Source organism: Garra rufa, chromosome 11 (genome assembly GCF_049309525.1).
Source record: "Garra rufa chromosome 11, GarRuf1.0, whole genome shotgun sequence".
NCBI lineage: Eukaryota > Metazoa > Chordata > Actinopteri > Cypriniformes > Cyprinidae > Garra > Garra rufa.
In genome coordinates, this window is record NC_133371.1 from 29405754 (window position 1) to 29424495 (window position 18742).

The 18742-nt window shown below is 35.5% G+C and overlaps 1 protein-coding gene across 2 annotated transcripts in view; it reads right to left on the reverse strand.

Annotated features, from left to right (window-relative positions):
* The window catches only part of necab2 (N-terminal EF-hand calcium binding protein 2), a 137963-nt gene continuing 119221 nt past the window's right edge, over positions 1 to 18742 (reverse strand). The window contains exons 9-13 of one of the 2 annotated variants that reach the window (XM_073850679.1): positions 16581 to 16637; positions 9399 to 9511; positions 6145 to 6222; positions 4360 to 4451; positions 1 to 1464 (exon numbers count right to left, since the gene is read on the reverse strand). In XM_073850679.1, coding sequence (XP_073706780.1) covers positions 1436 to 1464; positions 4360 to 4451; positions 6145 to 6222; positions 9399 to 9511; positions 16581 to 16637 — 369 coding nt within the window. In that variant the 3' untranslated portion in view covers positions 1 to 1435. The remainder of the gene's footprint in view (positions 1465 to 4359; positions 4452 to 6144; positions 6223 to 9398; positions 9512 to 16580; positions 16638 to 18742) is intronic. The other variant, XM_073850680.1, reaches the window with a different exon arrangement.

The following is an 18742-nucleotide window of genomic DNA, read 5'->3' on the forward strand; positions in this document are numbered from 1 at the left end:
AGAGCCTTTTTCAGTACTTTATTGAATAGCAGCACTCTACATAATCTAGAATTTTAACAAATTTCAGACGAATATAATACTTTGCATCCCTGCAATAAATCTCTACACTCACTTATAAGAGAGAAAGCCAGTATACGGAAACATACATGGGTATAAGAAGTAGTATTTCATCAAACAATGCCATTAAAAGTGACTGCTCATATAGTAAGTTTGATTCATTTCATATATAGAGAGAGTTTTGTTCCGTTACTGGAGTAATATAAAAGAAAATAAGAAATGCACAAATTCCATTTAAAGTAGCATAGCTAAATTCTACCGCAAATAATTTACTGGACATTCATTTGTAACATGCACTCACTGTGAGGGGGAAAAACGAACCAAACAGAAGGCAGGATCGGTGGGAAAGCAAACGGAAAGGAACGCTGCAGTTCGGGCCGTGTTGAGTTGTTTACACATTGAGCCAACCAGAAATTCACACAAACACAACAGCCTTTATGAGATGTGAAAGTCTGACCCACTTTTTGCTCGTCCTGAGAAATGATTTGATGCCAAATGTTCAATTATAGAGAAGCAATAAAACTGATGGAATAATAATTTAATGCCGCTCTCTAACTCTACTCGCTCTTCCTAAATCCATATATCATCTTTCAAAAATGATCAACATAAAATATTCAATACAATTCTGTTATTACTCCGGATATTCTCTACTCCCTGTCAGCAAATCTCATTTACATAAGCATTCCGTCTATACGTCAGGTACATTGTGCTTTTGGACCAGATGTTCATTTGGTGTGTTGTAAATGTAGGCCCTTCGACTGGCAGAATTTGTCATGCTCATTTTTTGACAAAACTACCAGTCTCTCTAGGTGGCTCACAAAAATGTTTCATGAAGATACAGTTCAAAGCACTTATAACACCAACCTATAACTAGTATCAAATGACCTTTACAGAAATGCTATTGTCCATGGACGGCTGTAGAAATACTTCGCTGCACAGTTTTTGTCTTCTCAGAAGTTGTACCGCAGGGAACTGTTTGCAAAGCAGCGGATGCGTGTTTGAATTGGGATGAAATATTAATCAGCCTCGTTTAGTTTTGAAGAGGCTGTTTATGTAAGTTGCTATTTCAAATGCAAATGTGAATCAACCAGGTGAGGTTCCCAAATGCTCTGGGGAGTTTTAATGTTGTTTCTGTATGTTGCAGTGGAGGGTGTGGAGGGAAGAGGGTACTGTGTCTGGCGTTTACAGCAGACACTACTTTTGGCTCAATATCAAATGGATACTGTGTAAACAAGTAATTACAAAAGAGGAGGAGACAGAGTGGGGAGAGCGCCGAGAGAAAGGGAGGATTTAAGATAGCAGGGACTGTGACAGGGAGAAGAAGAGAAGGTTTTCAGGCATAAGGCGGGATGGTTCCACCCGCAGACCGGCTCGCTTCTCAGTCTCTGTTCAAGCTGCACCAGGCGGCTAGAAAAAGAGAGAGTCAGAGTCAGTGTCATGATTAAAAAGATAACATGTTTAATGCCTCAACTTCCTGTCTTTATGAACCAAACCAGTCAAAAGTTTTTGGACAGTAACATTCTTGATGTTTTTTAAAGTCTCTTCTGCTCACACAAGCCTCAACTTTACTATTTAAAATAACTGTTTTCTATCTGAATATATATTAAAATGTCATTTATTTTTCAGTGTCACATGATCCTTCAGAAATCATTCTAATATGCCGATTTGCTGTTCAAGAAACATTTATTATTAGTAGTATTATTATCATCAATATTTAAAACAGTTGGGCACGTGTTTTCAGGATTCTTTGATTGATAAAAAGATTTAAAGATCAGCATTTATCTGAAATAAAAAGCTTTTGTAACATTATACACTATATCATTCAAAAGCTTGCAGTCAGTATAATTTTTGGGGGGTGTAATTTTTAAATTGACCAGAAGTGATGATAAAGACATTTATAATGTTACAAAAGATTTCTATTTCAGATAAATAATGTTCTGAACTTTCTATTCATCAAAGAAACCTGAAAAAATTCTACTTTGCTGTTTTCAACATAATAATAATATAAGGAAATATGTAACTATCTTCTGTAGCTTCTGAAGGGCAGTACTAAATGAAAAAATATGATATTTAGGCAAAATAATATCCATTATGTTCAAAAGTTTTCACCCTCTGGTGAAAATGCATTGTTTTTCCTTCTGAAGCATCAGTGAGCGTTTGAACCTTCTGTAATAGTTCCATATGAGTCCCTCAGTGTAAAAATATGGATCTAATATGGATCCATTGTTGGAAAGGGTTCAAATACACAAAAATGCTGGAAAACCAAAGAATTTGTGAGACCTGATCAGATGAATGCTGTTCTTCTGAACTTTCTATTCGTCAAAGAAACCTGAAAAATTCTACTCAGCTGTTTTCAACATAATAATAATGTTTTTAAGCAGCAAATCAGAATATTAGAATGATTTCTGAAGGATCATGTGACTAAAGTAATGATGTTAAAAATTCAGCTTTGAAATCAGGAATAAATTACATTTTAAAATACATTCAAATAGAAAAGTTATTTTAAATAGTAAAAATATTTCCAAATTTTTCTGTTTTTGCTGTACTTCAGAGGTAATAAAAAAAAAACTTAAGTGTTTAAGAACTTTTGACTGGTAGAGACCAACATTTTAGACAAATTGTTTCTGTCATGGTTATACAAAAAGGCATCACATGGTATGGGTTGGTTGTTCAAATCATTTCACATCCAAAGAGAAAATGACAGGAAGGAAAAAAAGGGAAAAAACTCAGACGTTTTGTTTTGTATCATAATAGACAATGCTTAACTGATGAAATTATATATAAAAACGATTATAGTAAGAATTATTTTATTGATATAGATTTTTGCAATTAAGCTATAACAGACAATGTGTAATAGCTGAAATATAAAAAAATATATAGTAATTTAAAACAGATTATTGCAATTGAGCTATTGAGATTTACTGCAATACACACTACTTTTATTATTAAATTTAAAAAATCTTCAATATGTGATATTTTCTAAACATTTCTAAAAAAAAATATATATATAATAATTTCTATATAATTAAAATATATAATTAAAAAACACATACTGCCGTTCAAAAGTTTGATCAGTAAGGCTTGCTTTTATTTGATCAAAAATACTGAAAAAACAGTAATATTGAAAAATATTAGTACAATTTAAAATAATGATTTTCTGTTTTTAACATATTTTAAAATAGAATTTATTCCTGTGCTGGCAAAGCTGAATTTTCAGCATCATTACTCCAGTCTTCAGTGTCACATGATCCTTCAGAAATTATTGTAGTGTACTGATTTATTATTAGAATTAACAATGTTGGCAACAGTTGTGCTGCCAAATATTTTTTGGAACCTGTGATACTTTGGATTCAGGATTCTTTGATTAATAAAAAGTTACAAAGAACAGTATGTATTCAAAATAGAAATTTTTGTTATCACCTTTTATCAATTTAACACATCCTTGCTGAATGAAAGTGTTGATTTCTTTCAAAAAAAGAAAGAGTAACAATTTTCTGACCCCAAACTTTTAAACAGTAGGATATATTGAAAGAAAAAACTTCTATTTTTAAATAAATGCTGTTCTTTTTATTCATTTTATTCATCAACGAATGCTGAAAAAAAGGTTCTAAAATAATATTAAGAAGCACAATTGTTTCCAACATTGATAATAAATCAACATGTTAGAATGATTTCTGAAGGATCATGACACTGAATACTGGAGTAATGATGCAGAAAATTCGGCTTTGATGACAGGAATAAATGAGATTTTAATGCATATTAAAATAGAAAACCGTTATTTTAAATCGTAATAATATTTCACTATATTACATTTTTTTGTATTTTTGACGGCCTCTATGAGCCTCTATGAGCATAAGAAACTTCTTTAACAAACAATAAAAATCGTACTCATCCCAAACTTCTGAATGGCAGTGTGTGTATATATATGAATTTATTATTTATTTATTTTATTTTGTATCTATAGCTATTTATCTATCTATCTATAGAGAGAATGACTGAGAAATTTGTGTAATAACTATGTAGGATAATTATATTGTGTATTTTGCAACAGCTGTCTTCTGACCCTGAGCTAAAATAAGCTTGTGAGAGTTCGAACTTCAAAAGGTATTAATGCAGAGAATGTCAGAGGACGGGCATGCTGAAAAATGAGAGTAATCCTGTAGGGCAGGTAGGAATACATAATGGCTGTGAAATGTAAGGACATCACCCCACAGACTACACAAGACACAAAAAAGTAGCATCAAAGGCCGTTTGGCACCAAAGCCCAAAGCAGCCCCTACGGCTGGCAGCAGTGGAACGCACCAGGCACAGCGACAGCGGACACAGCCTCGGGCTGGCACAGAGTATCCACTTTCACATGCTGGAAAGCCTTGCAAGCAGCAGTCTGCAGGTGCCTGAGAAAGAGAAGCAGAGAAGGTTAGAAATGGCACTCCAATGTCTTCAGATGCAAAGTAGCAGCAATAATATATTGTTAATGTATCCGGTTTTTGAGCCAATTGAATTTTAAATGTAACTTTTACCAAAGTAAGAGGGATCATGCAAAAAAAAAAAAAAAAAAAAACTTGAATTTATAAAAATGAACCCGTTCAAATGTTTACATCCCCTTGATTCTTAATACTGTGTTGTTACCTGAATCATCCATAGCTGTGTTTTTTTGTTTAGTGATAGTTGTTCATGAGTCCCTTGTTTGTCCTGAACAGTTAAAGTGCCTGCTGTTCTTCAGAAAAATCCTTCAGGTCTCACAAATTCCTTGGTTTTCCAGCATTTTTGTGTATTTCAACCCTTTCCAACAATGACTGTATGATTTTGAGATCCATCCAAAGGACAACTGAGGAACTCATGCAACTATTACAGAAGGTTCAAATGCCCATCGATGTTTCAGAAGAAAAAGTGTTGAGAGCTGGGGGGTGAAAAAAGTGCAAAATAAGAAAAATGTACACATCTCCATTCTGTTCAGAAGTTTTCACCCCCTGGTAAAAATGCATCATTTTGCCTTCTGAAGCATCAGTGAGTGTTTGAACCTTCTGTAATAGTTGCATATGAGTCCCTCAGTTGTCCTCAGTGTGAAAATATGGATCTCAAAATCAAACAGTCATTGTTGGAAAGGGTTCAAGTACACAAAAATGCTGGAAAACCAAAGAATGTGTGGGACCTGAAGGATTTTTCTGAAGAACAGCAGGCAGTTTAACTGCTCAGGACAAACAATAGACTCATGAACAATCTCCATTAAATTTCAGCAAGATTTTTTTAGGACAGGGACAGAAAACCCAAATTGGTCCACTGTAAATAGTGTAGAGCTCTATAAACACAAGTTCTTTTTGAACTAAGCAGCAGTTTGAATTCATCATTTGCTGAATGAAAATTGCTATTGTCTATGTCACCCTCATGTGCGACTCATGGCCACCACGAAACACAAATGGAGTTATCAAAACACCAAAGCTGCTCTATTCCATATAATAAAAAATAAAAAAACATCAAGCTCAGTTTAAAAATACAGGACAATATTTTAGGTTGTCAAGAGAAGAGTGCAAAACTTGTCTGAGGAACAAAAAGCATTTGTGGTTGGTCAAACTGAACCAGGATTTCCAGGGCAAAAATCTTGACAACATTTGTGTTTCTTCTAATCGTTTTCAGTCAGGTAGGTGAAATATTAGGTCAATATCTAATACTTTACCACCTATTAACTTTAGTTGGTCAATATATTGCACCCATTCCTGCTTACTGTATGATTTAACAGCTTTTACACGTTTATTCCATGGTTTAAACAGCATAAATTAGCAGAGCAACGTATTCAGTAGTACATTAACCGTGCAGTCCATGCTGTTGTTCACATCTGAGTATCTCCAATATGGCTGCGCATCAGGATAACTGACCAAATCGTGACATAAGTGCAAACCCTCTATAAATGCCAATGAAAACTATATATAAAATGCATTTTATACTTAAAAATGAACTTAAGTTCAAAGTAAACATTTTTTTTATCTTAAGGTAAATCAGGTACTAATGGCACGATGACCAAAGTTTAGAGAGAAGATCTTAGTGAACACAAACCCTGATTCACACAAGAGAAAAGGAGTTTTACTGTACCTCTTCCACTCCTCCTCTCCATCCCAGAACTCATACACCACAAAGGAAAGGCCATCAGGCAGCCTCACAGCTGTAACACTGGAGAGAGGTCAACAGAAGAACAAAAGTGAAAAAGCAGCCAGATTGAAAACACTGAATCTTATAGAAACAAACAGTGAGAATAAAGAAAATAGGTGTAATGTGTTTGAGGACAGGGAAACTACTTCTAATCTACAGAAAATGTAAACAGCACCATAATTATCCATAGTACTGTATGACCCTCCACTTGATGGCAGTACCTCCTCACATATTCCTGCTCTGCTTTTTTATTGCCTCAAGGGCTGCAGCTGTAGCAATGATTAGCATTAGCTCAATAAATCAACAGAAGTCTAAACATCAGCCACTTCAGACGCTCCTCAAACTTTCATTAGAGGCTGCAAAATTGCAGAGAGTTGCTTTTTAGTGCTTTCTGGATGGGGAAATGATTCAAGCTTTACTCAATCTTGGGTCGCCTACATATTAGAGAACCTGCCAGGTCATGTTTCCAGCAGCTGTAGATGTTTAAAATCAATGTTAATTGTTTTGCTATATCCATTTTACATCTGTAATTTGATGTATTTAAGACAGAAACTAGATATTCAATAAGGACAACTTGAAACTGAAGATTATGAAGACAAACTATTCTTTTTGTTCCAATGAATCCTTCACAGAATGTGCATTGTTAAGTAAATAGGACTGTGCAAGCTGGTCAGTGGCTTGGTGTTATTGAGATATACGAGTTTATTTAAATATAATGGGTGATTGTGAAAAAGAAAGCATTTCAGTCACTGTTCATCTGACGTCAACATCCTCAAACTTCAAGGATTTCACAAACAGAACATGACAATAGAGTAATAGAGAGGAGGAAAGTTAAAAGAAATAAGGCAGATAAAAGAGAGGCTGCAGAGATGACAGTTCAGCAGCGATTGGGTCTTTGCAGAAGCTTGCAGATGTTCTCACTGATCAATTATTCACTAGTCTGATGTGAATCATGACGGCAGTACAAAATGCTGCCACACAAAGCTCTCTCTCAGAGAACAGACTCGGGGAGCTTCCTTGAGAAACACTACAAAGGTCCTATTTTACTCACTGCGCTTACATTAATATTTCATCCTGTGGGGATGAAAATGCTCTAAGTCGTGGCCTGACCAAAAATATCAAAATGAAGCAACTACCGTTTAAAAGTCTGGGGACTTGTGCTGCTTAACTGATAGTCAATGTAATTAACTGTCACTTTTGATTGAGATTGAGATTTCTGTCAATATTTACTCACTCTTATGTTGTTCCAAACCCATAAGGACAAATTTGGATTTTTTTTTTTGATGAAATCCGAGAGCTTTCTGATCCTGTAAAGACAACAATGCAACTACCATGTTCAAGGCCCAGAAAGGTAGTAAGGACATCATTAAAATAGTCCAAGTGACATCAGTGGTTCAACTTTAATTTTACAAAGCTACAAAAATACTTGCATTGCTGTCTATGCAGGGTCAGAAAGCTTTCAGATTTCATCAAAAATATCTTAATTTGTGTTCAGAAGATAAACAAAGGTCTTACAGGTTTGGAATAACACGGGGGTGAGTAATTAATGACAGAATTTTTATTTTTGGGTGAACTATCCTTTTAATTTCTTAAAAATAAAACAAAAATCTTACTGACCCTTTTGAATGTAGCTTATTTTAAAACATTTCAGGACTATTTTTTGATCTTTTATGGCTTTGTAAATGCTGTGTATTAATACTGCAGAAAAAAAACTGCAATTGTTTAGCCAGTTTCATCATTAATTCATGAACTAGAATAACAACACTCCCCTCAGCTTGCCTCCCATCTTTATCCACAGGAGGCAAAACGATACGGTGTCGTTTTTCAACACATCAGGGATAAATACACAATATATTAGTGAGAGATGCACAGGTTCATTCTCTAAGAAATGCATAGCGGTATAGATTTTTCTACCCTCCAACAGACATTTTGACACATACAACATACATACCCCATTCCATTAGCAGATAAACACTTCAGTCTAACATCACGAAAAAAGCACAGAATGTTTTTGTACTATCATACTGACAATTGAACTTAATATAATGCAATGAGGAAAATGCTCACTAGAAGGTCAAGCTTAAAGGGATAGATCACCCAAAATTGAAAATTCTGTCAATAATTATGTCGTTCCAAACCGTCGTTCATCTTCGGAACACAAGTTAAGATATTTTTGATGAAATTCAAGAGCTTTCTGACCCTGCATAGACAGTAATGCAACTGACACATTCAAGGCCCAGAAAGGTAGTAAGAACATTGATAAAATAGTCCATCAATGGGTTAATCGTAATTTTATGAAGCTATGAGAATACTTTTTGTGCGCAAAGAAATGAAAAATAACGGCTTTATTCAACAATTTATTCTCTTACAGGTTTGGAATGACATGAGGATGATGAACTATACTAACTATACTATCCCTTTAAGACAAACACATGAAGTCCACTCACTGGACACATTCTTCAGGTATTGTTTCAGGGCCTTGCAGAACTCTCCCAGCTGCTTCAGATTTTTTGAGTTTGTTTATATCTTACAATTCTGACTTTTTTATGCCATTCAGACCTTTTCTTATTAATTGTGAGATATAAACGTGCAATTCTGACTTTTGTTCTCATGTTTTTTGTTTCACGTTTTTTTTTTTTTTTTTGCAATTGCGAGTTTATATCTCGCAACTCTGACTTTCATGCAATTCTGTTTTTTTTTCTTAAAATTGTGAGATATAAACTTGCAATTGCAAAAAAAACATCTGAATTGAGATACAAACTCACATTTGTGAGAAAAAAGTCAGAATTGCAAGATTATATCTCAATTATGAGAAAAAAAGACTGAATTTGTATCTGACTTTTTTTTATCAGAATTGCAATTGCGAGTTATAAAGTCCAATTTTGAGAGGAAAAGACTGCAATTCTGACTTTAAAAGTCGCAGTTGCAAATTTATATCTCTTAATTCTGTGAAAAAAATGTCAGAATTGTAAGATTATATCTTGTTTATATCCAGTAGTTCAACTGTAATGTCATGAAGCTACTAGAACACTTCTTGTGTGCAAAGAAAAGAAAAATAACGGCTTTATTCAAAGATTTCTTCTCTTACAGGGTTTAGAATGACATGAGGGTGTGTAATTAATGACAGAATTTTCTTTTTTGGGTGAACCATACTAACTATCCTACCCCTTTGAGACAAACACATCAAGTCAACTTACTGGAAACAGTCTCTCTGAGCAGACACATTCTTCAGGTATTGTTTCAGGGCCTCACAGAACTCTCCCAGCTGCTTCTGGGAAACATTCATCTCCTGACGGATCAGGTAGAGAGACTGAAGAAAGAGAGAGTGAGAGAAAGAGAGAGAGATAAAGTGGCAGATTACTTTTCAATAGCCTGAATACATAATAAAACTGTGAGTCTGGAGGGATGATTAAACTTGCCATTAAAATGCATGGAAAGTTTACAAACACTTTGAATATTATTAACATTTGTCTTGATGTTAGTATTTGCTTAATATTCTCTTTAGACTAAATAAATAAAACCAGACATATTTAGAGACTTAAATCACAGTGTAAATCATGAGTTATAAACACTTAACTCTAACCTGGTTAGGAAAAAACAAACTGCCTTAAAAGCTTTGACCCTCATTTACTAAGAGTCATTGTCTATATTGGAGCTGAAGGCTTATGCAAGATCTGTATATGGTTATTCCTTTAGGAGAAGGAGAAATAAATATGACACATACCAGACTGTAAAATCAATACAGCTACTTATTTGGATTGTGGCCTAAGTAACTAATTAATTCCCAGTGTAATCTAAATGATGTAGGATTGTGGGAGTGTGGTTGGCTACCAAATATAGGCTTTAAAACTGGCCCAGGAAAAAAAAAAAAAACATAGCTTTTCCAGAAGGATCAATCTAGACCTTAACGGAAATGAAACTGAACTGCTTCTGACTTGTCTATTTCACACAATTGCACCTCTCGTGTAACATGTCACTCAGGCCTCCTACTCCTTTCTAAAATGGTGCTGTCATCTTGAACCAGTTTTATTAAGTCTGAGAGATTTGATTAAATAACTGATATTACCCTGCAACGGGCTAAGAAATGATAGGTTTAAATGTAATAATTGCTTAGCAGTCTATTTCCACACTGCAGAGGACCCTAATGGAGCCTGACGCACTGATTAACATCTGCATTTATATGCTGGAAATCATAAAAGTTTAAGATGCCTATATGCCACTTCATATCAACCTAAAGTAATACCCTGTGAAATGTTTATAATGCACTACAGTTCAAACGTCTGGGGTAAGTAGGATTTTTTAAAATGAAATTAATACTTTTAAGTATGCATTCAATTGATTAAAAGTGTCTGTAAAAACATTTCTGTTGAAAATGCTGTTCTTTTAAACTTAAAAAAGTATCATAAACATTGATAATAATAAGAAATGTTTCTTGAGCACCAAATCAGCATTTCATGTGACAGGACTGGAGTAACGACTGCTGAAAATTCAGCTTTGCCATCACAGGAATTAATAACATTTTAAATTGCAATAACAGTTCACAAAATGACTGTTTTTACTGTATTTCTGATCAAATACATGTAGCCTTGTTAAGTGTCCCCAAAATTTTGAACAGCTGTGTGAATATTATGCTAGAACTAGGCCCACTGCTATGGAAGCCTATTTCCACCACTGAATACAAAAATTTAAAACGTTATTGCGACTTTATATCTCACAATTAAGACTTTTTTCTCTCAAAATAGTGAGTTTATTTCTCGCAATTCTGACTCTTTTTTTTTTCCTCAAAATTGTAAAGTTGTGGCCCGGTTTCAAAGACAGGGCTTAGCCTAAGCCAGAATTAGGCTATAGTTCAGTTAAGACAAGTACTTTTATAAACATGCCTTAGAAAAAAACATTACTGGTGTGCATCTTGAGACAAAACAAAGGCACTGATATATTTTAAGATTAGTCAGTGCAAGTTCCCTTCAGTTGAAACAGCTCAGACTTACATTTTAGTCCAGGACTAGGCTTTTACCATGTTTGGGAAACCGGGAACTCCCAATTCTGACTTGTTTCTCACAAATGTGAGTTTGTATCTCACAATTCAGACTTTTTTTCCTCGCAATTCAAACTTTTTTCTTAGAATTGTGAGATATAAACTTCCGTTTGTATCAGCTTGAATCTCACAATCTCATACTTTTTTTCTCTTGCAGTTATGAGTTTATATCTCGCAATTCTGACTTTTTTTCTCAAAATTGTGAGATATAAACTCGCAATTCTGAATTTTTTCCCTTAAAAATGTGAGTTTGTATCTTGCAATTCTGACTTTTTTTCTCAAAATTGTGAGATATAAACTCGCAATTCTGAATTTTTTCCCTTAAAAATGTGAGTTTGTATCTTGCAATTCTGACTTTTTTTTACACAATTCAGACTTTTTCCTCAGAATTGCGAGATATAAACTTACAATTGCGAGTTATAAAGTCCAATTTTGAGAGGAAAAAAAGACTGTGTTCTCAGAATTGCGAGTTTATATCTCACAATTCTGAGGAAAAAAAGTCAGAATTGTAAGATTATGTATCGCAATTCTGACTATAACTCGCAATTGCGAGTTTATATCCTAATTCTGAGAAAAAAGTCTGATTTGCAAGTTTATATCATGCAATTCTGAAGAAAAAGTCAGAATTGCAAGATCTCACAGAACTGTGAGATAAAAAGTCGCAATTACAATTTTTTTTTTCTTTTATTCAGTGGCAGAAACAGGCTTCCATACACTGCACCTGGGGAACTTTGCAGAATTACTTAGATTGTCCCTAAAAGAAAAGTCTTCAGATTCAGTCTGGGTTTGCCTTTAACATTTATATGCCATATGACAACTAAACAACCTCACCGCAACACAAATCATAAGTTCACAGGCATTACACAGTGAAGAAAGGGTACGTTTTTTAGAAACCAGGGTGTAGCGTATGATATAACTAAGGTGTCACATCTTTAATAGAGCATGTGCTGTTCCCCTGCAGGTGGGAAAGATAAAACCCAAGCGAAACCCATTAGGTCCTTTGATTTGACAGCCGTCCCGTTCCCAGAAGGCGAGGGCAATAAAAGAGCAGAAGCCTGGTAATAAACCCTGAACTTAATCAAGAGCACTATGCCACCCAACACTAGCCAGAATGCAATCAGAAACACTACATTACCCAACCTACACAAAACTCAATAAGTATCATTCTGTTTTCCCATTCTCCCCCACTGGAGGCCTGATCTGATGGGTACGTACAAATAATTAGAGGAATGCACGAGGATTCGGAATCCAATTTTCTTTGCTCTTCGACATGTTGCTGATCCGAACAAGCTGCATTGCGACCGATTGCACTAATGTCTTTCATTAGTCTTCAGTGTTTGTTTGAACAGCGAGGGGGCTTCATTCAGACTCGGTGCTGTGGAATAAACTGATAAAACAAAGCTCGGTAGATGAAGCAAATGTGACCCTGTTAAGAGGCTTTGGACTCAGTGGGATATTGTATTATTAGAATCCTTAAATCTCCCACTCTGATTGAAGCCAGTTTAGTAATATTTCTTGGGTGCACTGCAATGTCTTTCATTTGTGTATGTGGAATTAGCAATCCCTGATGTGGTGAATGTGCTTTGTGTATATGCACAAGTGTGTGTGTGTTTCTCTTTGGCTCAGAAGGGAACCTAAACTAATGAACCCTAAAGACCCCCATGTGGAGTTGAAATGCTCCACTTCTACATTATGCATCAGACTGTGAAACACACACACACTTGCACTAACAGAGGAGAGACTATTTTATGTGCACAATTTCCTACCATGTAAGTGAGGAGAATGTCTCAGGTACAGTACGAGCCCATAAAAACCGATAGATTCTCAGAGGGTTTGAGAAATTTCACCGTTACCATGGAAACTGGGGAATACCGTCCCATTTCTGTCTGATTGGCATCTTTCTACCCCCATTTTTCCATTTCAATGCTAACATTAAATCGCTTTTTAATTTCTCCCCTTTTGAACTTCAGCGTCTCTTTAAATGAGCTGCTTTGTTAAAGCCTGAGAGGCACAAATGGGAGCAGCTTGTTCTCCCCTTCTGCGTCCACCCAATGATAATTTCCTCTAAACGAGCAAAGATGGCTTTCAGATATGTAGTTGTATAACTCCTTCAGATAGCTCTCCCATTCTCTTTCCGCCTATCTTCTAAGGTTTTATCAGCAGACAGCTGATTTATATTCCTCCCGGCCAATCAAGACAAGCACTGCGGGTGGTATAGGAGTCTATTTAAGTCAGTGAATACAGCCTGTAAAGTATAAACCGCTGAGCTAACAGATGCATTGAGCTGTTGGAGTGATCAGTCATTAGTCCACTCTCTATAAAAACGTCTTGAGGAGAAGATAAAACCTCTCCCTTCTTGCAGCATCTCCACTCTGTTATAGACTTCAAAAAGCTATTGTTTTCTTATATTTGGAGGTGGTGCCTGAACATTTTGTTTATGCATGTGTGAAATGAACAACCTCATTGTATGTAGCTCATTGTAATGATTTACATAAATATTTACAGAAGAAAAACCAAAAACCTAAGTAGCTATAATTATATGCTAATATATGCATTCATACATATTTAAATATATGAGGGTGTGGAGAAATACATAGTACATAGTAATATAGATCTACAATGCTACAATGCTTTTGTTTTAAAGGGATAGTTCATCCAAATGAATATTCTGTCATTAATTACTCATCCTCATGTCGTTCTAAACCCGTAAGACCTTTGTTCTTCGTAAAACAAATTATTATTTTTGATGAAATCCGAGAGCTTTCTGACCATGTATCAACAGCAATGCAACTGAAATGTTCCCAGACATAAGGTTTAGTAATTAATGACAGAATTTTCATTTTTGGGTGATCTATCCTTTTAAATATTCAGCATTACAGTTCATACCAAAATGTTTCCTGTTATTAATATTAGGTTAATTTCAATAAAATGTCATCCAAATGTCAAAATGCTTGCAATTTACTACAAGCAAACAGAGCAATAATCACTTTTTGTTTGCACGTCATGATTTTGTCAGTTAGCCAAATACTTGGATGTACACAACCACATGGATTGCATGGTTAATGTACTACTGAATACCGGTATATTGTTCTGCTAATTTATGCTGTCTAAATCACAGACAAAATGTGTGGAAGCTGCTAAATCATACAGAGAAAGACTTAGTAAGCAGGAAACTGTGCACTATTTTGACAAACTAAAGTTAATAGGTGGTGAAGATATATATACGAGCAGTATTAAGATATTAGCCTAATATTTCACCTACCTGACTGGAAATGATAAGAACAAACACGAATGTTGTCAAGATTCTTGCCCTGGAAATCCAGGTTCAGTTTGGTCAACCACAAACGGCTTTTATAAAATGTGTGGTAAGTACTGCCGCTCCATAGTATACACAGTAGAGATGCGCGGATGGGCTCAATCGTCACCTGAATCCGCAGCTTCAAATAAATTATCCGCCCGCCACCCACCCGCACCTATATTTTTCTCTGATTTAGATAACCGCACCCGATCGTCATATTACACTTATTGTAATTCTTAGTTTTGCATGATGATATGATAAATGGATGGTTCATTTTTAACAGCAGAGTAATTCAGCTGATCTACACATTGCTGCACTTATATACATATATATATATATATATATATATATATATATATATATATGATTTTAAGCCAAATCCACGCTCCACGCAGAAAAGAATAACGTTAACTGTCATCTTGAATCGTTCGAGTTTTCTCTGTGTTAGAGCCGTTCTGAACTTACTATTTGAGTGCATGCTTGGACTGAAGTTTACAGGGGTTCACCAGTTTAAGAAATGTCTGATCGTAAAAATATGCTTCTTTTCATTTTTAAGGTATTGTTTTCGTTATAATCTACTGATTCAAATAAGTAATCAATAATAATTATTATTATACCGTTTCTGTCACCAAAAACTTCTCGAACAGGCAAACACACATAAAAGTAATCGTCTGCCTGATGAAAAACGTATTTAAAACTAGAAAATGTTTTTAAAATTTATATTTAAAAATATAGAAAATGTAGTTAATATTTGCATCATTATTGATTTATCTCATCCACCCGCGACCCACCCGCAAATAATCAGAATGAATTTTTTTTACTTCCCGACCCACCCGACCCGCGGATTATCAGCAGCGCCCGCGGATATAACCGCCATCCGCGCATCACTAATACTCAGAGTGTGATTCCAAATCTCAAAAGTGAAAGTAAAAAGCAAATGCGCATTCAAAAGCGATGTCAATGCCCTGTGTATTAATAACGGCTCCCTGATGCCCGCAATTTATATCCAGTATAATTACCCAATGGTATAATTGCGAGAGAAAGCATTGAAATATTTTTCAATATTTATTCAGTATTTATTCCCTTTCGGGGGTCACGCAATACACATAATTTCCTTTACAAACACGATATACAGATTCGGACACATTCCTAATCACTTGTAAACAAAGGAATAGCTCGGAATTGCACAGTCATTGTTTTAAAATGGCTCTTTTCTGCTCTGTATAATATTCACGGCAGATAACACTGCAGGAAACCCTGATATTATTGTAGGTGCGATCTAACGGGTCCCAAAATAAAGCTTGTGTTAACCAACAAACACAGTGGCACGCGCTGAAGCTGTCAGGTGGAACCTGCTCAACCCCCATTTTGTCCTGAAACTGACAAGGATTAATGGATAAAAAGGAATGATTCAATTACCCCTGATCCCTCCGATGTCAATACGATGGAAGTCAATTTGAGCTAAGATCTCTGTTACACACTGAACTCAGTTGCACTTTTTCCTATTTTTAAACGTGGCAATCTTTTCTTTATTAGATCTAAAACTTTTAAATCGCAAAGTTCTACAAGAGATTAAATCCCAGCACTCCCACACTTTAACCGAACAAAACCGTATGATTTTTCTGTGTGTTCTCATCATGTGCTGCTGTGTGTATCGCTGGTCCACAGAGCGGGACTGATTTGTGGCCAGGTGAGGTGTATTGTGATACTGCCTCTCATCTTTTAGAAGCACAAATGACTCCTGGTGCATGCTGGTATTAAACACACTGAGCTGGTGCTTTCATATAAAGAATGAAATGTGGCTAAATCCTGAGGAACAGGTGGCAGATGTGCTGCAGGTGTGTGGAACAGCATGAGGAGCTTTGGAGAGACCCACAAGGAGTCAAGCTCAATTTGACAGGGGTTTATTCAGTTAAATTTTTGCATAAATCTGTATTTGTGTTTTAATATGGAGAGAAAAGGTAAAATTGGTCATGCATTTTCTTTCAGGATTTTATGGATTTTTTATCATGCTATTTGGTATTGAAGACGTGCTTTAGTACTTACTGCGCTAGTTGTGCCATCAGTGTCTGTTAGTCGCTGATGTAGGTCAAACCAAACTGTCTGCAACAAAAACCAGAACAGAAAAGCCACTAGTGAATTCACTGTCTCCCTCAGCTGCCCTTCACTGCTGCTGTCTGTCTACAAACACTCAATCAGGTGAGCTCATGAGAGATGAATCACTTAAACACATCTGTCTGACTTTACAATGAGAAAAGAAAGGAAGAGACAATTTGCTAAAAAGTGCTAAAGGATTCGTTTACTCCAGAATAAAATGTTTCCTGATCATTTATTTTCTCCATGTCATCTAAGATGTTCATGTCTTTCTTTCTTTAGTCAAAAAGAAATTAAGGTTTCTGAGGAAAACATTCCAGGATTTTTCTCCATAGTGGACTTCAATGGAAGCCAATGGGTTGAAGGTCCAAACTGCAGGTTCAATGAAGCTTTAAAGGGCTCTACACAATTCAAGCCGAGGAATAAGGGTCTTATCTAGTGAAATGATCTGTCATTTTCTAAAAAAATATATAACACTATACATTTTAACCACAAATGCTTGTCTTGCACTAGCTTAACATGCATTATATAGTTACGTTGGAAGTACTGACCCAGTGTTTACAAAGCAAAAAAAGTCAAACGTCCTTTATAGAAAAGGTAAAACAACGATGTTACTTTAAAGTTGGAGAAGAAAATGAGATGAGTTTTTCATCCTACCCTACCATTTTCAACTGAAGTAAAGAACCACTCACATGTAGTCTCGCGTAGCCAGACCTTCAGACTGACGGCTGAAGGTCTGGAATTCATGGCAGCTTTCATTGGCCAAGGCCCGCCCATAAGGCCATTTGACTGACATGTCAAACAACCAATCACAGTTCGTTTCGTTCAGCATCACGTTTCGGTGCGTGGAAATGCCCCCACAACAACAGACTGGCGTGCAACAAGTCAGTCATTGAAATGACCAGCATTGAAAGTTAATAAAGAAGAGGGAGAGCAAGCAGTAAGTCAGTAATTTGCTCGTGAACGTCGCAAATGTGTATAACAACAATGGCGTCTGCATAAGCATCTTTTAGCAAAATGCAAGTAAATCAGTCTGCACTTTGTTTCCCGGTGGACCGAAAATAAATGTGACACTCACGTTTCCTGGAAATCCGGTCAAATTCAACTAATCAGATGACGACTTCGATATTCCTGAAGTGTTTCCAAGTGTACCATATGCATCAGACGTTGAGCCAACGTTCCGTGGGCGTGACGTCTGAGGCTGAGACTAACCCACACGTGACCCTTCCAACGTGAATACATAATGTGTGAAGTCTAGCTAGTGCAAGATAAGCATTTGTGGTTAAAAAGTATATATATTTTATTTTATTCTTTTTAGAAAATGACTGACCGTTTTGCCTCATAAGACCCTTATTTCTCAGCTGGGATTGTGTGGAGTCCTTTGAAGCTGCATTGAAAATACATTTTGGACCTTCAATCCTATTGAAGTCCACTATATGGAAAAAACCTGGAATGTTTTCCTCAAAAACCTTAATTTCTTTTCGACTGAAGAAAGAAAGCCATGAAGATCTTGGATGACATGAGGGTGAGTAAATTATCAGGAAATTTTAATTCAGGGGTGAACATAATTGTGTGCAATTGCCCATTATTCAGTGTGAGTCAATGACAAAAGAGTAAAATAATATCAAATATTTATTATATTTGCATTCAAATTCAACTTTCACTTCAATGAATTAATGAATTTATATGGCAAACTGATTTTTAGCTCCATTTTTGCCACCACAGTCAGAAAATCATACGGTATTGACAGTTTACAGTATATAAGCACATTTTGCATTTCACATAAGTATTAAATACAGAAGTCTTTTAGTTTTTCAAGTGACACATCACAGAAAATTAAGCATAATTACTAATAAAGTACAAAATACAGAACTCATCAGGGCCTGTGTGTTTTTGTGGAACTTAAAGCGGAATAATGTTCCATGAAGATATTTTGTAAATTCCCTACCGTAAATATATCAAAACTTAATTTTCGATTAGTAATATGCATTGCTAAGAACTTAATTTGGATAAAGGTGATTTTCTCAATATTTAGAATTTTTTTGCAAGCTCAGATTCCAAATTTTAAATAATTTGTATTTTGTCCTATACTAACAAACTATACATTAATGGAA